Source organism: Heterodontus francisci, chromosome 16 (genome assembly GCF_036365525.1).
Source record: "Heterodontus francisci isolate sHetFra1 chromosome 16, sHetFra1.hap1, whole genome shotgun sequence".
Lineage (NCBI taxonomy): Eukaryota > Metazoa > Chordata > Chondrichthyes > Heterodontiformes > Heterodontidae > Heterodontus > Heterodontus francisci.
The window spans coordinates 63695825-63722839 of record NC_090386.1 but is presented as its reverse complement, the minus strand read 5'-3'; the positions used below and the strand labels follow the sequence as shown (position 1 = coordinate 63722839).

General features: G+C 43.9%; 1 protein-coding gene across 2 annotated transcripts in view; it reads left to right on the top strand.

The window, feature by feature from the left end:
• ptgis (prostaglandin I2 (prostacyclin) synthase) overlaps window positions 1-27015 on the top strand; it is a 161285-nt gene that overhangs the window by 33007 nt on the left and 101263 nt on the right. Inside the window, exon 1 of one of the 2 annotated variants that reach the window (XM_068048270.1) lies at window positions 17259-17473. The exons of the other annotated variant lie outside the window; for it this stretch is intronic. Within the exon in view, the coding sequence (XP_067904371.1) occupies window positions 17400-17473 (74 nt within the window). The 5' untranslated portion in view covers window positions 17259-17399. Of the gene's footprint in view, window positions 1-17258; window positions 17474-27015 lie in introns of those variants that run through there. 2 annotated transcript variants of the gene reach the window in all.

Sequence of the window (27015 nt, the reverse complement as noted above, 5' to 3'; positions counted from 1 at the left end):
ATTTCTTGATTAAAACTCAATCCAACAATATAGCTACGGTTAGGTTGCCTATAAACTACTCCCTCCAGCATTTTCTGACCTTTATTATGTCTTCTCTCCACCCATACTGGCTGGAATTTTTTGCCCCCACCCACATCCCCCTAGAGTGGGCTGGGAGTCATGGGGCGTAAAATCAAGTGGAAGGCGGTGGATGCTTTCCCATCGCCTACCCATCCCGCTGCTATTTTACCAGCGGTGGGAAGGTGGCAAACAGCCTTCCCCTCCCAGGCCAATTAATTGCCACTGAAGGGCTTCCTCTCCCTGCTCCTGGTATATTGCCAGTGGCAGACAGGCACTTCAGCAACTGAGGAGGTGCCCCAGTAAAACTGCTGGCCTCATTGCTGGCTGAGGATATGCTCCTGATCGGACACCCTATATCCCACGGAGGGTCCCCCCAGCAGCATGGGCTGCTCCCGTCTAAAACGACCTCCCGGCCTACATTCCGACCCCCACTCCCCTCTCTGGGGTCCAGCCAATTGTTCCCGGCGAGACCTGATCCACACCCACACCCCCACCCCAACTCACCTGTTTTAGGCCGGCACTGCTGGGACTGTGGTACTGCCGGCCCTCTGATTGGCTGGCAGCTCGTGGAGGTGGGAGTTGCTGCTTCAGAGGGGTGGAAGTGCCAGCTGAGGCCAATTAAGGCCTGGGCCATATAAAATTACAGCGTGGCTTCTAGGCCTGACTTTTTTTGCCGGTGGTAAAATTCCGGCCCCTGATTCTACTTCCTGCTCTTCCCAGCTGAGATCCTTCCTCACAATTGTCCTTTATTATCCAGTCTACAACCACCACCACCCCCAACCCGCTCCGAGTACTAGAGGCAAAAAAAAACTCCATCCCCCTTTGCGCGATTTCCCACTTTCATCAAATTCTCAACTTTTACAGTTTTGTTTGCAATGCACTTCATTTACAACCACTCTGTGCATCAGCAGATACTCTGTACTTTTATACACCTTTTTGAACATATCCTCTTCTAGCAGCTTGCCCTGTTCTGTGTTGTGTTACGCCAATGTGCTTTGTTGAATGACAATTTTCTTTAATCCACTGACTGGCGATATGAATTTATACTCTTTTTGAAAGGCAATTTAAAAAAGGCTAGCTGAAAGGATAACTTTGCTGGCAACTTAAGATGGCTACCTAATTTCCAACACTGTTTCCTACACTGCAATGCTTGTGAGAAGGGAGACAAAATGTCTGCTCGTGCCCAGCAAGAAACAAGACCCAGGAAGATTAAAGTTTCTTTTTAGCAAGAGAGAAATACTGCTCACTGCTATGTTTGAATGACTTCAGCAACTTTAGACAAATCTGAAAACCACAAAACATTTCTACAATTACAGCAAGAGCCAGTTGAAATTAATCAGCAACTAAACTGAAAGTCGTTTTTATCACTTTAAATAGCGCTGGTGGTAGGTCCTTCCTTCTACAGGATACGCGTTGTGAAAGATTGAGAAAACATTAGCTGTAGCATTGAGCTCCAAGGTGGTGCTACATGTTTTAAATTAGCAGTACATGCTGATTAATATCACCACCTGCCTAAAGGACAGTAGCAGCATGGATATGAAATTGGCTGAGTGACAGGAAACAGTGAGTAGCGGTGAACAGTTGCTTTTCGTACTGGAGGAAGGTATACAGCGAGGTTCCTCAGGGGTCAGTATTAGGACCCCTGCTTTTCCTGATATATATTAATGAACTGGACTTGAGTATACAGGGCACAATTTCAAAATTTGTGGATGACACAAAACTTGGAAATATTGTGAAATGTGTGGAAGATAGTGATAAACTTCAAAAGGACATAGACAAGTTGGTGGAATGAGTGGATAAATGGCAGATGAAATTGAAAGCAGAAAAGTGTGAAATGATACATTTTGGTAGGCAGAACAAGGAGAGGCAGCATAAAATAAAGAGTACAATTCTAAAGGGGGCACAGCAGCAGAGGGACCTGGGAGTATATGTGCACAAATCATTGAAGGTGCCAGGGCAGGTCGAGAAAATGGTTAATAAAGCATATGGCATCTTGGACTTTATAAGTAGGGGACAGAGTACAAAAGCAAGGAAGTTATGATCAACCTGTATGAAACATTGGTTCAGCTGCAACTGGACACAGTTCTGGGCACAACACCTTTGGAGGGATTTTAAGACATTAGAGAGGGTGCAGGAAAGAATCATGAGAATGGTTCCAGGGATGAGGAACGCCAGTTATGTGGATAGATTGGAAAAGCTGGGGCTGTTCTCCTTGGAGAAGAGAAGGTTAAGAGGAGATTTGATAGAGGTGTTCAAAATCATGAGGAGTATGGAGGGAGAAACTTTTCCTATTGGTGGAAGGATCGAGAGCCAGAGGGCAATAATTTAAGGTGATTGGCAAAAGAAGCAATGGCAACATGTGGAAAATCTTTTTTACGCAGTAAATGGTTAGGATCTGGAATGCACTGCCTGTGAGTGTGGTGGAGGCAGATTCAATCATAGCTTTCAACAAAGAATTGTACAATTATCTGAGAGAAAAAAAATTGCGGGGCTGCGCGGAATAGGCAGGGTAGTGGGACTAGGTGAGTTGCAGAGAGCTGGCACAGACATGGCGGGTCGAATGGCCTCCTTCTGTGCTGTAACCTTTCGAGGATTCTGTTGAGTGCTCTCTGTACTTGCTTGCTAATGCCCTTACCAAAATTGCATCTGGCACGGCTAGCACCAGAAATGTATGCGCATGCCACAGACCCCATTTTGGAGGCAAAGCAGCACCCCTAACACAGAAAATCACTATGGAGCCCAAATTCAGGGCCGTTCTTCTTTAATGAATCTTCTCACTTATGTCCTCATAAGACCTATATTGTCTGATTTTCAGTGATGCGGGTGGAGGGTGTGGGATTGGGGAGACATAATGTCTGGTATTTTCCCGAATTGCTTCCTTTGCTCCATCCTGTGCTGTTCCTCCTCCTCAATTATAAGCATCTGTGGTCCATGGTTTCATAAATAGAGACATAGAATACACCAACAATAGTCTGCAAATTCTAACTGCATAGTTCCCACTCTAATGTCATGCAAGCATGAAACCAGGAAATTTGGGAGGATATTCATTCTCAGGATAAGGCTGAAGCATTTGCAACAATCTTCAGCCAGAAGTGCCGAGTTGATGATCCATCTCGGCCTCCTCCTGAAGTCCCCAGCATCACAGATGCCAGACTTCAGCCAATTCGATTCACTCCACGTGATATCAAGAAACGACAGAAGGCACTGGATACTGCAAAAGCTATGGGCCCTGACAATATTCCAGCAATAGTACTGAAGACCTGTGCTCCCAAACTTGCCGCGCCCCTAGCCAAGCTGTTCCAGTACAGCTACAACACTGGCATTTACCCTGCAATGTGGAAAATTGCCCAGGTATGTCCTGTACACAAAAAGCAGGACAAATCCAACCCAGCCAATTACCGCCCCATCAGCCTACTCTCAATCATCAGTAAAGTGATGGAAGGTGTCATCAACAGTGCCATCAAGCAGCACTTGCTTAGCAGTAACCTGCTCAGTGACGCTCAGTTTGGGTTCCGCCAGGGCCACTCAGCTCCTCACCTCATTACAGCCTTGGTTCAAACATGGACAAAAGAACTGAACTCAAGAGGTGAGGTGAGAGTGACTGCCCTTGACATCAAGGCAGCATTTGGCCAAGCATGGCATCAAGGAGCCCTAGTAAAACTGAGGTCAATGGGAATCAGGGGGAAAACCCTCCGCTGGCTGGAGTCATACCTAGCGCAAAGGAAGATGGTTGTGGTTGTTGGAGGTCAATCATCTGAGCTCCAGGACATCACTGCAGGAGTTCCTCAGGGTAGTGTCCTGGGCCCAACCATCTTCAGCTGCTTCATCAATGACCTTCCTTCAGTCATAAGGTCAGAAGTGGGGATGTTCCCTGATGATTGCACAATGTTCAGCACCATTCGCGACTCCTCAGATACTGAAGCAGTCCGTGTAGAAATGCAGCAAGACTTGGACAATATACAGGCTTGAGCTGGTAAGTGGCAAGTAACATTTGCACCACACAAGTGCCAGGCAATTACCATCTCCAAAAGAGAGAATCTAACCATCTCCCCTTGACATTCAACAGCATTACCATCGCTGAATCCCCCACTATCAACATCCAAGGGGCTACCATTGACCAGAAACTGAACTGGAGTAGCCATATAAGTACCGTGGCTACAAGAGTAGGTCAGAGGCTAGGAATCCTGAGGCGAATAACTCACTTCCTGACTCCCCAAAGCCTGTCCACCATCTACAAGGCACAAGTCAGGAGTGTGATGGAATACTGTCCACTTGCCTGGATGGGTGCAGCTCCAACAACACTCAAGAAGCTCGACACCATCCAGGACAAAGCAGCCCGCTTGATTGGCACCCCATCTACAAACATTCACTCCCTCCACCACCGACGCACAGTGGCAGCAGTGTGTACCATCTACAAGATGCACGGCAGCAATGCACCAAGGCTCCTTGGACAGCACCTTCCAAACCCGCGACCTATACCAGCTAGAAGGACAAGGGCAGCAAATACATGGGAACACCACCACCTGCAAGTTCCCCTCCAAGTCACACACCATCCTGACTTGGAACTATATCGCTGTTCCTTCACTGTCGCTGGGTCAAAATCCTGGAACTCCCTTCCTATCAGCACTGTGGGTATACCTACCCCAAATGGACTGCGGTGGTTCAAGAAGGCAGCTCACCACCACTTTCTCAAGGGCAATTAGGGATGGGCAATAAATGCTGGCCTGGCAGCATTTAAATAAATTTGAATTTAAAAAAAGGATGTGGGCATCGCTGGCAATTATTGTCCAGCTTCTAATGAAGGCTTACTAAACCACTTCAGGGGGCAGTAAAGAATCAATCATATTGTTGTGTCATGATCCCATCTTTTTCTTTCCCTCTGGGAAATATGTGGTGTGTTTTTAAGACAACAAAGGAGCTGTACTGCTTTAAGAATCAGCAAGCCTCAGGAGTTAGAGAAAGTGCATTTTGGTTGCCGTTAGATACAAGCATACGTAGAAGGAACCAACCAGCTTCAAAGAATGCTGGTCACCTGGCAACAGCCATTCAGGGACCAAGGACTGAATGTACAATGTTTTAATTATCTTTTGGACTGGCTTTTTAGTTGAAAACAGACTGTTCTAGCTGGAGAAACAGAGAGACAGCTGTGTGTTTTTTTTAATTCATTCATGGGATGTGGGTGTCGCTGGCTAGGCCAACATTTATTGCCCATTTCTTGACTCTATCTTTTCTTGTGGGTGTTGGCAACTTCCAATTCTTTGTTCAGTGTTGTCAGTTTTCCACATACTGCCCATCTTATGATGTATTCAACTTGCCCCCGCCCCTTCCCTCAGTTTTCTCCCCTTCCCTTCCAAAGGCACAAAGTCTTGCTAAGTCAGTGAGACAGTGGATGGCATCATAGCTAAGCTGAATTCTGTTCTTTCACAACACCTACACAATTTTACCTAATGGGAGGGGTTACTGATGACAGCCAGGAGTGGAAGCCTTGGCTGATTTTTGTCTCTCGCTAAACCAGAAGTTCTAAGGTCCGTTGTCACACCCGATATTGCCACTTGGCTGAGATCAGTAAACTCAGCACAGATCCAAAATCAAAACTACGATTTAGCGATCTAATACCACACTGGACAGTGCCATCATTTATTAAGAGATTGAGGGATGCTATTAAATCCACACTCTGTGACAGTAGATTTGTGTTTCCTTTCCTATTCAATAGCTATTTGTATGCTGACTGACTTGTTGAAGGGAATTTGGCACAACTCTGCATGTCGATATGGAACTCAGAAATATTCACTCCTACCTGTATAGTTGCTTCCACATCACATTGAAGAGGGAAGTGGATTCCTCTGCACAGGTTAACTTTCCAGTCCTTGCCTAAGTTTTTTATTCGTTCATGGGATGTGGGCATCAGTGGCTAGGCCAGTATTTATTGCCCGCCCCTAATTACCCTTGAGAAGATGGTGATGAGTTGCCTCCTTGAACTGCTGCAGCTCATGTGGGGTAGGAACACTGACAGTGCCGCTTGGGAGGTAGTTCCAGGATTTTGATCCAGTGACAGTGAAGGAACGGTGATATAGTTCCAAGACAGGATGGTGTGTGGCTTGGGGGGAACTTACAGGTTGTGGTGTTCCCATGCATCTGCTGCCATTTTCGTTCTAGGTGGAAGAGGTCAAGGGTTTGGAAGTTGCTGTCGAAGAAGCCTTGGTGAGTTGCTGCAGTGCATCTTGTAGATGGTACACACTGCTGCCACTGTGTGTCGATGGTGAGGGGAGTGAATGTTGAAGGTGGTGGATGGGGTGCCAATCAAGCGGGCTGCTTTGCCCTGGATGGTGTCAAGCTTCTTGAGTATTTTTGGAGCTGCATACATCCAGGCAAGTGGAGAGTATTCCATCACACCCCTGACTTGTGCCCTGTAGATGGTGGACAGGCATTGGGGAGACAAGAGGTGAGTTACTCACAGGAGGATTCCTAGCCTGTTCTTGTAGCCACAGTATTTATGTGTCTGATCCAGTTCAATTTCTGAATGGTAACCACCAACCACCCCCCCCCCCCCCCCACCAAATGATGTTGATATTAGGGGATTCAGCAACGGTAATGCCATTGAACATCAAGGGGAGATGGTTAGATTCTCTTTTGTTTGAATGGTCACTGCCTGGTACTTGTGTGGCGTGAATGTTACTTGCCACTAATCAGCCCAAAACCTGAATGTTGTCCCAGTCTTGCTGCATTTCTACACGAACTGCTTCTGTAACCGAGGAGTCGCGAATGGTGCTGAACATTGTGCAATCATCAGCGAACACCCCCACTTCTGACCTTATGTTGGAGGAAAGGTCATTGATGAAGCAGCTGAAGATGGTTGCACCTAGGACACTACCCTGAGGAACTCCTGCAATGATGTCTTGGGACTGAGTTGATTGACCTGCAACAACCACAACCATATTTCTTTGCTCTATGTATAACTCCAATCAGCGAAGAGTTTTCCCCTGATTTCCATTGACTCCAGTTTTGCTCGGACTCTGCGATGCCTCACTCGATCAGATGCTGCCTTGATGTCAAGGGTAGTCACTCTCACCTCACCTCTTGAGTTCAGCTCCTTTGTCCATGTTTGGATCAAGGCTGTAATGCGGTCAGGAGCTGAATGGCCCTGGCGTAACCTAGATTGAATGTCAGCGAGTAGATTTTTGCTGAGCAAGTGCCGCTTGATAGCACTATCGATGACCCTTCCATCACTTTTGCTGATGATCGAGAGTAGACTGATAGGGCGGTAATTGGCTGGGCTGCATTTGTCCTGCTTTTTGTGGACGGGAAATACCTGGGCAATTTTCCACATTGCTGGGTAGATGCCAGTGTTGTAGCTGTATTGGAACAGCTTGGCTAGGGGCACAGCTAGTTCTGGAGCACATGGCTTCAGTACTATTGCTGGAATGTTGTCAGGACCCATAGCCTTTGAGTATCCAGTGTCTTTAGCTGTTTCTTGATATCACATGGAGGCAATCGGATTTGTTGAAGATTGGCATCTGTGATGCTGAGGACCTCAGGAGGAGGCTGAGATGGATCATCCACTCAACTTCAATGCATCTTCAAGTAGCTGTAGGCTCCCTTTCTACTTGTATTCACATTATTCCTCGTTAATGCATTTCACAATATCACTAGAAATCACGACAATTTATTCATTTGTCCAAAAATGGATAATTAAGCTATAGCCAAGAACCCATCCTTTTCTGCCAAAAAGCCAATGAATGTGGACATTTCTCTTCCTAGAAACAGATCACTAGATTGGGCATGCCAGCATCACACTACTCTTTAGAGGCAATTTTCAGCATTTCTACTCTATGTTTAGGTGGTAAGCAGGGAGGTAGAGAGTTATAAACTTTAAAGAAAATCAGTGACATATCACCAGCAATCCATTAATTAAATTTTTTGACAGATCTCATTTTAGGCAGTCACTGCTCCCATCAAAAACAGGTCGGGACCTAATTAAAATGCTCAGATAGGGGTTAACTGATGTTCTCAAGAGTTTCAGTGGAATTGTAGTGACAATTACCACTGCTTCCTCTACCACCCCTCAGACTATGGATGCTGCAGATAAAGAGGCTGTATTTGCAACACTACTTAGAGGTCATTAGCTGCAGTTGGGAAAATCCAGCAGCAGATCTGGCACTTATTTTTCTCTTAATTCTTCTTGGGAGTTTTGAGCCTTAAAGGCTTCCTTAAGTTCATCTCTTGCTCTGAGCACACACAAAATTTTCCTGTCAATGAAATCTGCTGCTTCATTGATCTCCACCTCCCAGTCTTCTCAGCCCCTTTCTTCAAGGTGCTGCTTCAAGCCTATAGGGTCATTTAGTCTTACTTGCCCACTCACTATCAATTCAAAAAAGAATCCGGCCATTGGACTTGAGAGTTTTATTAACCTATTTAAACTTTAACATAAATACCAATTGCAGGCAATGCACTAAAACATACAAGTCACTACCAATTAAATAATACAACTTCAAATATTCATCTATATTTAGGACACAAAGGTGATCAATCTTTCTCCTATCAGTGGCACCAGTGTCACAAATTGCCCAAGAGCTCTGTCTAGCTGAGAACACACCTAATTCCAGGCAAACAAAGACATGATTGGTTTCTGTAAGACAGTGGCTGGTTGAAACCAAACAAAGTTGAGCCTATGAGTTTCATGCATGCACCACATGGTCATAAGGAAAGGAGTATAAATGAAAAAACATAAACAAAACACAGCAGATTTGAACAAGCCCTACCACAGTACGCTGCCGTCCAGCTTGATCAGGTAATACTGACTTTGATTATAGTAATTGTTGCTTGAATGCTGCATGTATGATTGATTCTGCTACCACTGCTTTCATATGATGGGAAAATCTTATAATGGGATGTTTAGTTTGGCTATCCTTTTGATGGCTTCCTGAGATGCTGAGTGGAGAAATGAAGTGCCTCCTGCAATGAATCTTAATGGGCAGGTTAATATGATGTGTTCCATGGCCTGGGATTCAGGACCACAATCACACTTTGGGTCATTTCTCAATTTCCACTTGTGGAGCAGTTGGCCGCATCATCCATGCCCTGGACGTATTCAGTTGAGTGCTGTCCACTGTCTTCAAGGGAGGCCGAAGCTATGGATCTCTACTGTTGGATCAGTGATAAGATATTGGTTCATTTTGCTGCATGCAGCCCACATTTCCGTACGTCTGGATAGTGGGTTGATGCCAGCTGTATGAATATTAGCTGCTATTTCCCAGAATAGCTGATGCAATTTTAAGTGATTTTGTGGTGAGGTTTTCCAAGTTTTCATGAATAGGAAGGTCAATGTTTCTCATTTTTTTCATCTCAGAGTATGATGGCGTACCTGTGAATGGCAGGTGGAGCACTGTGGGATAGCACCAGGAGCCATTCAGTTGGAGTAGACTCAAGTGACCCTGACACTGTCCACATGGTGGCATTTAACTGCATGTCTATGATTTTTGTGTGGCAGCTGCAGGACCATGAGGCAGAGCAGTATTCTGTTAATGTTACAATAAAGCATGGGATTGCCAAGCTAAATCATTGACAGGGTACCCTAGGGCTGAGTACCCCAACTCAAGAAAACCTGCTTGTAGCAAAATGTATTAAGTGTGTTAAGTTACAGAGAACAGGCCTTAAGCTGATAACACTCAAGATATGCCTAACGTCTTGTGTAAGCTGCTGGTTTGGCAACTAAAAATAGCTGTGTTGGCAGTTTTTAGTTATCAGCAAAGCCAAAGCCTTTGCTATCCAAATTGGCTAATTTCCCCTCGCATGCAGGATGAAGGGACTAGATTCCTTTCCCACATCATCTCTTTCCTACTTCTTCCTGCCAGTTTATTTGGGGTAGTTGAAATCTTTGACCCATTGGATATATTATTGTTCCAAACAGCAGGCTGCTGAATGAGGCCAAACTACAGACATCGATAGAGCCTCCCACTGATGCCCTCTAGCAGGTCAATTGGCCAGCCTGCATAACACCTGCCTGATGTATGCTCCACATCAAAATCAAGGTAAGGGATCAATTACCCTCGTAGGGGTATACTATAGACCACCAAGTAGTGGAAGAAAGTTGAAAGAAAAAATGTTTAAGCAAATCTATGAGGTAAGTCATAGGCATATAATAATCATGGGAGATTTCAACTACCCCAAATAAACTGGCAGGAAGAAGTAGGAAAGAGATGACAGGGAATCAAGTTTTTGCAGTGTACACAGGACTCCTTTCAAACTCAGTAAATAAGAAGTCCAACAAGAAAAGAACCACTAATTTACCAGCCACATGGCGACAGGCTGGAAAGCAGGAGGAGTCATAATATCATGAAAAAAGGTGTCAGGAGGGAAGTCCAATGTTTTTACATTGCAACCGGATATTTCAAAAGGCGGCCAGTATAGTGCGAGGACCTCGCGCTGAAGCGCGGCGGCAGAGTAATTAAGCCTGTTTAACAAGCAATTAACTTCTATTTTACCAGGGATTTAAAATTTTGCAAAGCATGCCGGGGAACAATGGGGCTTCAGAGCCTTCCCAGGTATAAGAACGCAGTGGATTAGCGGGAGGTAAGTGCTGGCTGCAGACTGCAGCCATTGGGAACGTTAGCATGGCTTGGCAGAGGAGGTGGAACAGTGTGGGCATTGGCAGTGGCAGTTGGGAGCAGGGACAAACTTACCAGCACAACAGGGGCACACCATCTCAGAAGTGGCAGTTGTGTGAATAGAGTAAAGAGGGGTGAGAAGCCCTGGAAACTGGCCCTGCAGCATTCTGTCATGGGCCTCATTCATTCTAGCATTGCGACCTCTAGTGAGGAGGAGTATCAGAGAGGGAGAGAGCTGCAGCTACAGGCAGCAGGAACTTCAGCCTCAGAGAAGGCAAGGAGCAGGAGGACGCAGAGGAGCATGCAACCAGCCTCTTGTGTGGAGAATAGGTTACCCACTAGAGACAGACTACAATTAGAGGCTCAGCTTCCTGCAAATATCAAAGCAGCAGTGTCACCAAAGACTGTGCCTCTCCAAGGAGGCAGTCACTGAGCTGTGTGCCATGATGGAGGATAAGCTGAGCCCTATGGGAATTGGTAGCCACCCAATGCCTGTGGCGCTAAAGATCACCGTGGTGCTGAATTTCTATGCCTCAGGATCATTCCAGGTATTCACTGGAGATATGTGTGGGATCTCCCAGCCTGCAGCTCATCGTTGCATCAAGATGGCCACCAATGCCATCTTCAAGAGGACCAGCCAATACTTGTGCATTCGTACTGACCCAAAAAGTCAAGCTGAGAGGGCCATTGGATTCGGGGCCATCACTGGGTTCCCCTAGGTGCAGGGTGCCATCGTCTGCATGTGGCCATCAAGGCTCCCATAGACCAGGCAGTAGCCTTCATCAACAGGAAGGGCTTCCACTCATTCATTGTACAACTGGTCTGGGACCATCGCAAATGGTTCCTTCAGGTGTGTGGATGGTACCCTGGAAGCAGCCACGATGCCTACATACTAAGGCAATCCCAGGTGCCAGACCTTTTCAGACATCCCCCCCGACCCCATGCGCCCTCAAGGATGGATAAGGGCTAACCACTGAAGACACGGCTACTGACATCTATGAGGAACCCAAGTGCTGATGCAAAGGAGAGGTACAACACTTGCCATGGAATAACTCGAGCTACTGAAGATGCTGTTTAGATGCCTAGATAGATCTGGTGGAGCCCTTCAGTATGCGCCAGCATGGGTCTCGCGTATAGTAGTGATGTTCTGTGCTCTGCACAACCTGGCACTGCAGAGCGGAGAGGCTTTGAACATTGAGGACATCCAGGAGCGTGATACCTCCTCTGACGCTGAGGAGATGGAGGAAGATGCTGACCGTGCCCTCGATTATGAAGAACCCCAGGACCACAGGCAAGGTGCAATTGGATACGTGCAAGAGGGCCTCACGACACACTAATACAGGCATGATCAAATGATCCTTAATGACAAATCCATGCAATCCAATAAAGGTAAATCTGCAGCCTGGTTGTGGTTTCCTTTATCGCCTTTACCATTTTCCTGCATCCATTAATACATTAGGCAGTAGTACAGGGATTACATTGACCTCGCTCAGTGTGGTCCTTCCCATTTGAGGATCCAGTGTACTGTTAAAGGCCCAGCAGCCTGCAAGAAGTGGAAGGATTCCTCTTGTCTTGCAACATTCCACATTTATTGGGAAACAAAAAGATTGCAAGGCAGCTTGCATTAACAAAGTATAGCTAGGTGTTGTTCTTAAATCTCTTATGTGTGCTCCGACATGGTGCTCTCCCTGTATTGTTAGCTGAGATGGAGGCAGGCTGCTGACCTTGGCGCCCTGTGACTTTCGATGACCTTGGCAGTTGTCCTCTGGCTGCCTGAGGCCTGGAGCGTGTTGTATGGTGTTGTATGATTGCCTTTAAGATCTCTGTAGGCTGATGAGCCAAGTACAAGGACAAAGTCATGTGACTCAAAGCCAGCCTCACTCTGCAACTGTAACACCTAGAGGAAGGTTCTGTAAATATTTAGCTCTGTACTGTGTATAATAGCTTAGCTGTAATAAACCTATTTAAGATCTTCAGCATAACTGGACTCCACGCATCTCATTTATGTTGCATCAGACAACCTAAAAAGCTCATTACAGAAGGCCCCGGCATATTGAGGGCCTCCTGCACAAGTGCATGAGCCACCTCTGCCATCGTGTCTACATGAGGTGCTGGTGTCACTAACAGAGGGGCTGAGGAGTCGCTGTCCACACCAGCAGTGCACTGAGAGAAGCCCCCAGATTGGTCAGGGAGCCACTCCTCCATCTTTTCAGGGCACTGTTGACCCTCTCTGCTCACCTGAGGAGTCCAAGGACCAGGCAGTGAGTTCAGGTGCCTCAACCCCAGCTCTCGCCCAGCCATTGCTCCACAGAGCTTTTGGAGGTGGTGATGGCATGTAGGTCTTTGTACATCTCCAGCATCCACTGAATGGTCTGCTGGAAGTGGCTCTCCAAGAGGGTCCCTACTCTCTCCATGGAGGAAGCCAAGTGCACAAATGTCAGATACATGTTGACACTCATGGCCTGGATGGACTCCTCTATTGTCCGTGCATGGGAACACAGAGCCTCTGGAAGCTCCGCCAGATGGTTCACCATGGCATGCTGAAGCTCCAGCATCTTCCACCTTATTAATGACTCCAGAGGCATGTCATCAGCCTGAAGTTTAGCATCACCCTGGTCTCCCATAGTCATCCAAGTGCGAGTGGCCTTGGCTATCACAGCCTCTGTCAGCTACTCGGGCGCGTCTGTGCTGTTCTGGTATCACTTCCAGCGGTGTGATCTCACGCTGCCTGAGTGGACACTCCTCCACCTCCTGGCAGTTAATTGACCGGATGTGACTGAATCACAGAGTCCAGCACGCGCCCCACCTCTCCCGTCCAAGTAGCAGCAGCTCCCGCTTCCCAAGTTGGTGGCGGGAACTCGGACCTTTCTGGAAAATTCAGTTTCCTGTAATGGGTAATGAACCAGAACAGATAGAAGTAAGAGTAGGAGAGCATCTTGGTAGTAATAATCACAACATGGTAAGGTTCAAGATTAGGATCGAGAGTGACATAAGTAGAACAAAGATAAAGGTAATAGATTGGAAAAAAATAGATTATGAAAAAATGAGTGTGGGAGAAAATCTTGAAAAACAGAGACAGAAGAACAGTGGGAAATTTTTAATAGCAATAGAGTTCAAGAGAAATGTTTTCCAGTCAAAGTCAAAAACAAGCAAGCTAATTAGAGGGTAATGTGGATGAATAAAGTCCTAAAGGGAAAATTGAATCTAAGAAAAAGACATGTAAGAAGTTCTCGGATACTCGAGGAGAGGAGGACAAAAGGAACACAAAGAACTAAGAAGTTTTTAAAAAAATTATCAGGAAGGCAAAGAGAAATTACATAACTTGTTCATGGTGAGAATATTAAGGTATTAATTTTTAAAAAACAAAAAAGCTGCAAAGAGTGGAAATTACATTAGGTTTATCAGCATCTGTCAGTGGAAAGTTAATGTTTCAGCATAGATCATTCATTGGAATTGGGGGCTGGAAGAAAAGTATGTTCTTAATAGGGTTGAAACGTATGAGGAGGAGGGAGTAACAACAGATGCTCCTATCAGTTTTGCAGGGCTGGCTTATGATGCCAGTCAGCAAGCCCCACGCAGCAGCAGAGTGATGATGCAATAAGGCATATGGGAGTTAGTGTGGAACATAGCACAGGCATGCTGAAGTAATGTTTGGATTTCATTGTTTTTGATTGCTGAGCAGGGTGTTGCTAAACAGTCCAGCCAACAGGCACAAGATTATAATGCATTACAATTTTGTAATCAAATGAAATGTATGCAGCTAGCTGAGAGATTTACAACCCTACAGGAACTGCAGGAGGAAGAGGAGGAATCTTGTTTAGAGGCAGCTGATATGCAGGCAGGCAGAGTGGAGTGGGACTCCCTGATAGTCAATTATGTTCTGTAAAAGTTAGCTTTTGATATAATGCAGCTGTGGTTTGTCAATGAAAGTACAATTACTAGAACCACATAAAGATAACACACATTCCATCTATTGAAGCTGAATTGTCTGGTTTTGCGGCGTACTATAATTAAGAGCCTTTCAACTTCCCCCATTCCTCACGGTGCTTCATTCTGCCAGAAATATTGGATAAAGTGTGGCAGAAATCCAGCAGGTGCACTGTTAAAATTGCTCAAGTGAGCAGAGAACAGTAGTGGGCTGCTGCCAGATCAACCCAGCGCAGGAGTGGATTAGGAGCAGAAGAGGTCCAAAAAGGTAAGTTTATTTTTTTTTTAGTTTCCATGCAGAAATGCTCCTTGATGTCTCACAAGGAAATCTTGGGCACATCTCCAACACTGACCTTACCATCCCTACCAAAAACCCTGGTCCTTGCCCACCCATGAGAGATAGGCTGCCCAGGCCTTCCACGATCCTCACAATGGCAATATTGGACCACTGAGAAAATGAATTTATCTGTGGCTTTTTAAAAAAAAAATCTGTTTGGGTGGGTCAGGCTGATTGCCTGGCCTGTACGCCATTGACGGATACAACATAGGTACTTGTGGAAATTAGCATGCTTCCGCTCACTTGGCATGCTGACCATCACTATAAAGTTGGGTCCTGACTGAGGCTCAAGAATAAGAGCTCCTGGCTTTGGAATTCTCTGGCCTTGGTTTCACCCTTGGCCATCATTTGGCCTGTAAGGGGCAGAAGGGGCTCCCAACCTATACAAAGTTGACAGAAAACTCTCTGAAACAGCAGCAACCCAGCATAACTGGGTCATACTCATTTTCCAGAGTTGGTCTTCTGCCAGAGTTAGGACTAGAAACCAGGGCAACCCACATTGGAGTTTCAGGGTCCATTGTTACAATCACCTACCTTTATACAGTCTTAATGACATTCATTTTTGGTTGGACGTTATAATAACAACATGGATAGTCATAATATTTTGATTATTGAAAATTTAGTTTTCCTTATATGGGGCTTGAAAAACTGATGCAAAGATTGTAAAATTATAAGTCATAATGCCCCCAGCCAAATCTGACTAAAACTCTGCTCTTTGTAAATTCACTTTCACGTGGAAGGTTGTGTAAGATTTTTGGTGCATGAGAGACACATTTACTCACACCGGAACATAGACCTCTTACAATAAATGATGACAGAGTGGGGAAATTATGATGCCTGAGATTGAGGTAACATTGGCAGAATTTTATCTGACCTTTTGGGTTTTGTTTAAGTCTTTACAGAAGTCAATTATTTTATGTTTAAATATTTGAATTTGACTGACCTAGAGTCCTGAGTAGTATACTCTGTATGTGTGTTAGTCTCTTACAATAAGTTGTATATCAATAATACCTGCCTCACTGAGCAGTGTGTAACCTTTTTCTGTGTTACCTCTTGGAGATGTAACTTGTCCACACAAGATTTTTTTAATATGCGTAGAGTGGGGTGGGGGAGAATTCTGTCTGCCTATGTTCCTGTTCAGCTGAAAATCGAGGGGTAGTAAGCAGATGGAAATTTGTATTAAATTTTCCTGGCTGCTGGCCACCTGAGGTCAACCTGTCTGTTTTCTAGTGGGCCTCGGAATGGGTGACTAATGCTCTCACCTGAAACAGTTAGGAGTCTCATTTCAGTATTTAAATGGGGGTTCTACGTTGGTTATAGGAAACCAATGCCTTTTTCGTGTACCAAGTAGCCAGAAACTCCACCCATTGGTTCTAGTCATTGAGCGGCGTAACCTGTTCCTCCTGTCCCCACAGAAATATTGTGTCTTACTGCCAGTCTGCCCACATGCCATATCCTTAACTGTTTGTTTCCGTCTCAACTCCTTAGAGGCATATCTAGATATTCCACCCTGACTGGCAGCTTGCCAGTGCTTCAGGGCCCAAAGCTCACTAGAATTATGGGTTGGGGGAGCCTTCCATGAAAATTGGTCAAGCCTTGGACCGATTCCATCTGGCAAGCTGTGGGCTTCCACTGCACACCTCCTGCCTGGTGGATTTGAGCACCCGATAAACACCTATGTCTGTGTACAGGACAGCCTCACATGCTACAAATTTAAACAAAGGAACCCTGTGTAATTCTGCACTCTTTATCTCAGTCACTGCTGTTCACAAATGTAATAACTGTTAATTTTGTTCAGTATAATATTAAATAAATATTTCTAAACAAATATTGCTTCCTGCACCCTAAGAAATAGAATTGTTGAAATCTCATTTTCTCTACCATTGAATATTGAACAGTGATGATTGATACAGTGATCCAAACAAGACTATTTACCTATTATTTATAGTTTTCTTACTTAATACTAAGTTAAATAATAAAATGTTAGAATTAAATGATCCTGATACCTTTACTAACTCTCTCAAAGTTGATGAAATCTGAACCATTTTTACAGGTTAGGAGCTGCAAGTTATTTAACTAAAGTCTCTATAGTTTATTGAGAAGCTGCCGCTTCAGGGAAATATCCAAAGCAGCAGAATAAGTTCTGTTTTGTATCTCATATGACAAGATTTTTGATATTCAAAAACAAGCTAGAATCTTACAGTACAAAAGCACAGCATGTCCATTAAAAAAGGGGGAGGGCCCAGGAAAGGTGTCACATGCGGAATTTAAAAACTCAGCACCCCAGTTATAAAGGCAGTGTGGTTTTGCACTGTGCCCCTTCATCTGACAGAAAGTCACAAGGCAAGTCAAACCTGTTGCTGTTTGCATTATTAGTCTTCAGACTTACAACTGTGATTCAAAAGATCCCATACAACGCTGATTAAGCATCACTACAGAAACAGTGAAGAAAACATTTTCGTGGGACAAGAATGCAGTGGTACACTTTGTTCTTCTGTGCAGTTATTCTGTTAGTTATACTCTACCTTAAACGGCGGAGGATCAGGTAAGACAAATAACTTTAAATACATATTTTATTTCCTTTTTTTAGGAAAAGCAGAGAAGCAAGTGAATGTTTGTATTGGAACTTAAATTCCAGGGGACATTAAATATCTTTTCTCATGTAATCTAATCTGTAAGCAAACTCACTGATGTTTTTGTATTTTGGCTATCCAGTGAAAAAAAAATGAAATAGTTACAATTACTGGTGAAAATAAGAGTAGAATATTAAAAGGTGATTCAAAGCTAAAGAAATCGATAAAAGATTTATGATGCACTGATGCAAGTTTTCGTGATAATCAAGTATATAAATATAAATGTATCATGGAGTTATTGCATGTCAAGAGGCTTAAGGTGATCTCTTGCTTTCAAGATTAAACCTCTCACCAATTTATGGGGCTCTGACCTGGCAATAATTACAGTGAGGAAAGTTATTCCTGCTGTATGCTATAGTAACTTAGCTCTACTTGAATCAAGCACGATTTGAATTACATGAAATGATAAATATCAGAGAAATCTGTATCTGTATTACTTTGTAATGTAAAACAAATGCTCCTGGGTAATGCGTCACATATCTTAATTCCAGAGAATTTTCCTTGTTTTAGATTTTACTAATATTCTCTAAGAAACGCCCAGTCTCTTAATAATGTAGTATTATTTTTTCTTTACTGATTTTCATTCCCAAGCTGATAGACTCACCAACTTGTGATTTCCTGAAATATATTTGGTACTGTGTGCCACTTTGAACTGCATGTGGCATGGAAGTATTGACTGGTGTCGTCTGTATTATTTCCACATTCACATTCTTTAGGGCTTCCACAAAAAAGTGGCGTTATTCTTTTGACCAAAATAAAATTTGAAAAAAAAATCTACAAAAGCTGAATGAGAAACAAAACAGACAACAAGCTTGAAATTCCAACTCTGCTTGGGGAACAGGGGTGGAGCAGGATTCCATGAAGTGCAAGTCAGCTAATTAATATAGGTAGAATTGGGCAAGTACATCCCACAGTGCCTCTGATATGCTGTGGGGATCATTGGTCGGAGTTAAGTCCCAAAAGGTTATGAATGGATACAAGGGAGGTCCTTGAAAGTATCAGGATGGGGGGAGGTGGGTATGGGTGAGAGAAGGCAGGGGAAGGAGCGATTTAGGGGATGGAGGGTTGGGGAACTAGTGATGGCAGTAGGAGCTAGAAAATACTTGGAGAAGAGGCAAATACTTGGTGCATCAGCGGGATATAAAACATGCCGTTGCTTAAAGGGACATTAACCTAGTCATCATCCAGTGCTACCAAAGAAACAAGCAGTGCAATCCAGGTATAAAATGACGTATTTTCTGGAACAGCTTTGGGTCTCATTGCCCTGTAATTTTCAGACACGCACCACTTTGGTGGCTAACAGCTAGTGTCTGTGTTATACCATGTTAATCCTAGTATATCTGGTTTACACTCATTTCCCATCCTGAACGCCAGAACTATCTCACTTTTGCATGAAAAGAAACAACTCAGAATATTGAGCCCAAAGTGTGTGAAGGTGGAAAAGATTTTACTGAGTCCTTTCATATCATTAAACTTTCAAAAAGAAGCCTAAATGTTAGAAATAACAGTTGGAGATCTTATCATACAAATCCTTGATGAACCCATTAAAAATTCCCCTCTCAGTTAATTAAATGGAGGTGTTAATCCATTTAAAATGAACAGATTAACTCTTCTGTTAAAATACAGAAAAATAAATTTGTACAACACATTAAAAATTCATGTGATTAGATCCATGACAGCAGAGAAACAAAAGACAATAGAAATTAAAGGTTCTTCTGTACTTGAGCAAAGCTGCTAAAAATGCAAACTGTTAATGATAAGTGGATTCCACTACCACCTTCTGGTTATTAATGCTATTTAATATATTGTGGATAATTCTGATTTCATTAGGTCCAGTTTTCAAATAATGCCTTAATATTTAGATATTTAATGTTTTAAGGATCCCAGTTAGTAGTAGAGAATCTGTACGGTAATTCAAATTGGTGATTATCAAAATAAATAATCTGAATTTTATTTTAAAAATGCACTGTTTCCTGCCTGCAATCCCAGCACAGATGGACATGACCTGTTCCCAGGCCAGTTACACAGCTGCTTTGAATCTGCCCACTGCAATGGGAATGAAAGTTAATTGGGTAAACTCCATCTGATTTTCCAGTCTATGTTGATGAGACAAGTGTGCCACTTGTCATCTCCCACAAGGATGTGTTTTGTATTTTTAAAATAGTACAATGGGCATGAAATTGGTCTACACCAGTAGCATGAAATGATCACTGGCAGCCTGCAGCAGTTCTTATTTTCCATTGGCTTGGAAAATGCTGCCAAGAATTTTAATTTAAAACCAAGTAAAAGCAACAGTGAGACTAGGAAATGAGTCTCCAAAATTAGTTTGAACTATCATTCTGTGAACATCAATGGAAAGAAGATTGGACGCGGTGAAAAAATTAGCTTCCAATTTGCTGCGAGCCTGTTCCATGCTGCTGGCATAGACCAATTTCACCCCCAATGTTTTATTGGTTAACTTTAAAATAAAGTTCATGCCATGTACACTGTGTAATCAAATGGAAATTCTTGCTAAACACAGTGTGGTTGAGGGGGCAAGTGGTGAAATAGTAGGGGAACAGGATTAATTGGATAGCTCCTTAACAAACCAGCACAGGCACAATGGCTTCCTTCTTTGTATGATTCTGCAATTCCATGGAAAATTATGGAAATTTCTGAAAATTTCTTTGTGGAAAAGGTGACTTTGGAAATAGCATAAAATGGTTAAAAGGAATCAACGAATTAACTGATAAGTCAGTGTTCAAAACGCTATCAGGGAAAAGGCTACAATCCCTTAGATGTAGGACAAATCGGTTCTTGAACTCATTTCTGCCTTTCTTTATAAAAACTTTTAATGGGAGTATCTATGGGTGAGGCTTTTGACTTGCACTAGTCCATGCATTTCTGTGCTAGGTGTGGCTGCAGATGAAGTTTAGATCAGCTGTGACTAGGCTTTGTTCTTATTTTTGTTGTCATTATCTCCATTTCCTCTCCTTTGCTGTTACGTGTGTGGTTGGGTGTGTACCTATGAAGCAGATGTTCATTAGATTAATGGTAATCTTTATTTTGTTTAAATTCTGATTCACACTTTGCTATTGGGTCAGGGCTCTCTTCCTCACCTGATACTGCACATCACGCAATACTGGTGTAGAAACATCTGAATACTCATGAGCAACACCAAATTTCATAATTGGCACTCATTGCTCAGATAGCTTCGGCCAAGTTGTGGTGGGGAAGAGTTTGGGGGGTGGGGAAGGGGGGAATGGGGCAGTTCGGGTGGGGTTGCTGCTGAAACTCAATATTAGGCTGACCTGGCAGGAGCGGGACTGAGCTGGGGATTGCTGACATGTCTGGTCTGAAGGCTGTGACAGGAACTGCACAGACTTTCAGGCCGAGACTGGAGGCTGAAGACAGGTGGCAGTGGTAAGCGTGAAATGCAAGCAGTTGTCCATGTCGCGTTGATCAACAGCAAGGTGATTGCTGGGGTTTATGAAGTCCCCTGACTCCACATGCTAGCCCTTCCACTGATTGCTGAGATAGGAAGATAACAGTAAAAGAGACTGTAAATATTTCCTACCAACCAAGATAACCTACCAATAACAAACCCTGAAGTAGTTAACTCTGCCAGCTGTAAATCTTACAGCTGTAAATCATAACAGTGATAAACTCTACCTGCCTAAACCTCACCAGATGTGAATCCTGTCAGTTTAATCCTTGCTAGTCGTAAACACTACCAGTGGTAAAATCCATGGGGCGGCACAGTGGCGCAGTGGTTAGCACCGCAGCCTTACAGCTCCAGCGACCCGGGTTCAATTCTGGGTACTGCCTGTGTCTGCGTGGATTTTCTCCGGGTGCTCCGGTTTCCTCCCACAGCCAAAGGACTTGCAGGTTGATAGGTAAATTGGCCATTATAAAATTGCCCCTAGTATAGGTAGGTTGTAGGGGAATATAGGGACAGGTGAGGGTGTGATAGGAATATGGGATTAGTGTAGGATTAGTATAAATGGGTGGTTAATGGTCGGCACAGACTCGGTGGGCCAAAGGGCCTGTTTCAGTGCTGTATCTCTAAATCTAAATCTAAAATTGTAACAATAAATCCTACCAGCTGTAGGCCCTGTCAAAGATAAACACTACAAGTCATAATCTTGTTATAATAAAAACAAGAAATGCTGGAACCACTCAGCAGGTCTGGCAGCATCTGTGGAAAGAGAAGCAGAGTTAACGTTTCGGGTCAGTGACCCTTCATCGGAACTGACAAATATTAGAAAAGTCACAGGTTATAAGCAAGTGAGGTGGGGGTGGGGCAAGAGATAACAAAGGAGGTCTAGATTGGACCAGGCCATATAGTTGACCAAAAGGTCACGGAGCAAAGGCAAACAATATGTTAATGTTGTGTTGAAAGACAGAGCATTAGTACAGATTAGCTGTTAATACACTGAATATTGAACAGCAGCAAGTGCAAACCTGAAAAAAAACAGTGGGTAAGCAAACTGAACAAACAAAGATGAAATGAACTAAATGCAAAAAAAAAGATTGCAAAAAATGTGAAAAAGAATGTAAAAAAAAGGAAGAAAAAAATAACTAAAAATGAAAGTAAAATGGGGGGCTGTCATGCTCTGAAATTATTGAACTCAATGTTCAGTCCGGCAGGCTGTAGTGTGCCTAATCGGTAGATGAGATGCTGTTCCTCGAGCTTGCATTGATGTTCACTGGAACACTGCAGCAATCCCAGGACAGAGATATGAGCATGAGAGCAGGGGGGAGTGTTGAAATGGCAAGCAACCGGAAGCTCAGGATCCTGCTTGCGGACTGAGCGAAGATGTTCCACAAAGCGGTCACCCAGTTTGCGCTTGGTCTCCCCAATGTAGAGGAGACCACAATCTTGCTACATGTCCAAAGGAAAATTTCTTCAATATTTTCTTCTACAGTGATTGTTAATGCATTAGGGGTAGCTGCATGCCTTAAATAGGATAGTTTTCACAGGAATAAATATAAATACTTTGAAACTTTATTAAACAATGGCAGTTATTACATACACTGCAAAGAAAATAAGCAGCTTCTGATGTATGGTTTCACATCACTTAACATTGTAAGAGCTTGTGATGGTGTAAGAGCAAAGAGGTACTGGGAGCAATTTTTGACAAACTCAACATAGGCGTTGACTCATTTCTGGTGTGTGCCCTGGATGAGTAAAATGCACTCAGGTTAAAATGATGATGGCCCCATATCTGGCAGACATTGGTGGAATGAGATTCCTAACCAAAATTCTGAGGTCTCATATCCATTTTTCTAGTGCAAAACAGGCGACTGTTTGTCAAAAATTGCTCCCACTACCTCTTTACTCTTAGAGTCATAGGGTTGTACAGCACAGAAACAGGCCCTTTGGCCCATTGTGACTGTGCCAGCCATCAAGCACCTAACAATTCTAATCCTATTTTCCAGCACTTGGCCCACAGCCTTGTATGCTGTGGCGCTTCAAGTGCACATCAAAATACTTCTTAAATGTTTTGAGGGTTCCTGCCTCAACCATCTCTTCAGGCAGTGCATTCCAGATTCCAACCACCCTCTGGGTGAAAAAAAGACGAAAATTGGTGATGTCATAAATAGTGAGGAGGAAAGCCTTGAATTACAGGATGATATAGATGGGCTGGTAAAATGGGCAGAGCAGTAGCAAATGGAATTTAATCCTGAGAAGTGTGAGGTGATGCATTTTAGGAGGACTAACAAGGTAAGGGAATATACAATGGATGGTAGGACCCTAGGAAGTACAGGAGGTCAGAGGGACCTTGGTCTACTTGTCCATAGATCACTGAAGGCAGCCTCACAGGTAGATAAGGTGGTGAGGAAGGCATATGGGATACTTGCCTTTATTAGCCGAGGCATAGAATATAACAGCAGGGAGGTTATGATGGAGCTGTATAAAACGCTAGCTCGGCCACAGCTGGAGTACTGTATACAGTTCTGGTCGCCACACTATAGGAAGGATGTGATTGCACTGGAGAGGGTGCAGAGGAGATTCACCAGGATGTTGCCTGGGCAGGAGCATTTCAGCTATGAAGAGAGACTGGATAGGCTGGCGTTGTTTTCCTTAAAGATAGAAGGCTGAGGGGGGACCTGATTGAGGTATACAAAATTATGAGGGGCATAGATAGGGTAGATAGGATGAAACTTTTTCCCTTCGCGGAGGTGTCAATAACCAGGGTGCATAAATTTAAGGTAAGGGGCAGGAGGTTGAGAGGGGATTTGAGGAAAAAATTTTCACCAGAGTGTGGTTGGAATCTGGAACACACTGCCTGAAGGGGTGGTAGAGGCAGGAACCCTCACAACATTGAAGAAGTATTTAGATGAGCACTTGAAATGCCACAGCATACAAAGCTATTGGCCAATTGCTGGAAAATGGGATTGGAATAGATCGGCTTTATGGCCGGCGTGGACACGATGGGCCGAAGGGCCTGATCTGTGCTGTATAACTCTATGGCTCGACCGGGAAATTTCAATATTTAAAGTTAAATGGAATAAAGAAAGAACATCTCTCTTGCCCCTCTCCCACCTCCCCATAACAATTAAATTAATTATTGCCCTTTCCCCCTCAAAAACACTTACCTTTACCATCTAACCTTCCCCCCCAAACTGCACAAACTTTAAACTACAACCCTTCTCACCATCCCCTACACCCACAACGCTAATTTGACTCCATTCTTCCCCTCCCGCACTGATAAACGTACCTACCGCCCACCCACACCGCCCCCCCCCCACCACAAGTGTTCCACCTCGTTGCCCCAGACAGGGATCCGAAGGCAAGGCAGTGCCAGCTGCTGGGGTGAAGATCGCGGCGGGACATCAGGAGGTGACATGAAATGAATTAATTCATATATTTTAATTTATTTCAATATTTAAATTGCGGTCCCGTCGCCGAGCAGTCGGAGGGCCGGCACGAGGCCACGCTGCTGCCGGTAATATCAAGGCAGGCCCTGCCAGCTTCAAGGTCCATGGCAGGCCTCAGCCGGGGCCATCTTCAGGCGCCACCCCACCCCCCCACCCCGCCATGGATCCTGATGTCGAGGTCTCCTTAAAATCCAGTCCATAAAATAATATTTTATAAAGGAGGAAACTTAGAGATCTAGTGCAAACTTGACCGCTGCAAATTGTCAATAAAAATGGTGTCCATTACTCAGTTTGAGTGAGTCAGGAATGGGAATACGAAAGCATTCTCACAGTTCTCCCACTCTGTTAAGAATAGTCTTTTACTGAATCTAATACAAGTTTGGAGAAGTATTTCCGGGGCTGCTATTTTTACAGAGTTTGGAAATCACTCATTTTAGAGTTTCGGCAACTGCCAAAGTTGCTAAATATTAGAGTTAGGCATCGGGCCCATGCTGCGTGTGAAACATTCCTGACGGTGGAGCAACAACTGTGCAAATCTAGATGGCTGGAAGTCTGAAAAAGAATCAATGGAGGCAGCAATGAAATGAAACAGCATACCTTCGGAGAAAGAAAGAAAGAAATAGATGTTTAAGAAGAGAAAAAACGCAGGGCATTAAGCAGAAGCAAAGAAGTTGAAGTAAATATAGAAAAGATATAAAGTGCCTGAAAAAAGAAACAAAAGATGAACATCGGTTAGACCAGGTCTTGGTCTTTGGTTCAAGTTTTGGGAGGGGTGGCCTATTTGGGGCGGAACTTCTATCCACTCCAAACACAGCCTTTTTGTTAGAGGCGATTTCCTTGACTGCAGTCTGTATTATATGGGGCAGGAGAATTGTCAGCAGGATATGTGGGGCCCACCTAAGTCTTGCTCCTGGCCTTGTAAGATAAGGATATAATTTCTGGTCCTTCATCCGCCCTCTTTACAAGGGCCATCTAAAATAAGTTATTCTTGTAGCTTGGGCACAGAATTGTGTGGCTGGCCAACAAGGCTTTTCCTGTCCCGTGCCCATTTTGCTAGGTGCCCAAGCTACACCCATAACAGTACCCACTAGCAACATAAGAATCAATGAATCTTTCCCAATGGAACATTCCAGCATTTACACTGGGAGTGAAATCTTCACAATGTTGGCTCCAGTTTCTCAGATTCAGGTCCCCATTATTTTGTAAGGACTGCACCTGTCCTGAACTGAGAAATGATTAGGGTCTGTGTTCCATTGCAATTTCTTGTTCTAGTAAGAAAGGGAGGCTTTGGTTTTTCAGAGGTGACTGGAGGAGTAGATTTCTCAATTTGACTCTGTTCGCATGTGTTATTGAATTCCAAAGATCTTGTCCTGCAGAAAGCACGAAGTGAATGAAGTGTTTATTTTGAATGTTTCTGCAGAATATCCAATACGATGTGTGACAGACCGGTGGGAAGTGGTGTGGGTGACTGCGACTTTTTGCCTCTCAACTGACCGCAGATAGTATTTTAAAAATAGTGTTTTAGTCACTGAATGTTTTAAGGGTCAAATAAATAGACAAATTATAGGTTTTCTCATAGGTTAAAAAAGAAAGATAAATATTTATTTTATACACAATAACTAAAAACTGTTCATGACTTCACCCACTCACGCATTCGCACGCATACACACACACACACACACACACACACACACACACATGAACACATGAGAAAAGATAGAAAGTAGTGGGTAGTATGCAATTAGAGTCTAATTATTGTAAACAAAGAACAGTACAGCACAAGAACAGGCCATTCGGCCCTCCAAGCCTGCGCCGATCTTGATGCCTGCCTAAACTAAAACCTTCTGCACTTCCAGGGTCTATATCCCTCTATTCTCATCCTATTCATAAAAGAGTTCATTGTTTTAAGAAAACCTTTAGAAGCTTCTTGGGAGGAAAACTTTCAGTGGTGCAGGCCTGAGTGTTCGTTGTCTTGAAAAGGATGAAGTGTTGCAGGCTCTTTGTGGTTACACCTTAATCTGAAGTCGATGGTGGAAATTCTGGTTCACTTTTGCAGATGGGGACTTCCAAAGTCACCTTGCAATTTCTCTGCTGTAGAAGTTAAAAGATGCTATCAGTAGGGCTCCTGCTTAGCTGGAACTGTCTCACAGCTGTTCTGGCTGGAAAAGACCTTCTCTGGCTGTTCTGCCTCTCCCTCTCCAGAGAGATACCTTTTAAGGTAGAAACTTGTCAGGTTGGGGGTTCTCTCCCCTGGGGTGATTCATACAATGTTCCAGGATATGGAAATAATCGTTACATTTTGGTGAATGAATGTGGTCCATTCTGCTGAGGTGGTGCTTTTTTACACGTATTATCTTAGTCTTGGCTGTGGAGTCTGTCTGGAATAGTTTTTGTTAGCTCCATTTCTGCAGATAGGAGTTGTTAGCTTGGAATAGGCTGTTTTCTATTTCAATGTGTTTTCCTCAAAGTGAATTCAGATGTGGATAATGAGTTTCATTTTCAACAGACAAACATGTTTATGGACAGTGCAGAGGGATCACCTGACCTCTACTCCATCTTCTGGTTTATAAACATTATACATATTGCAGTT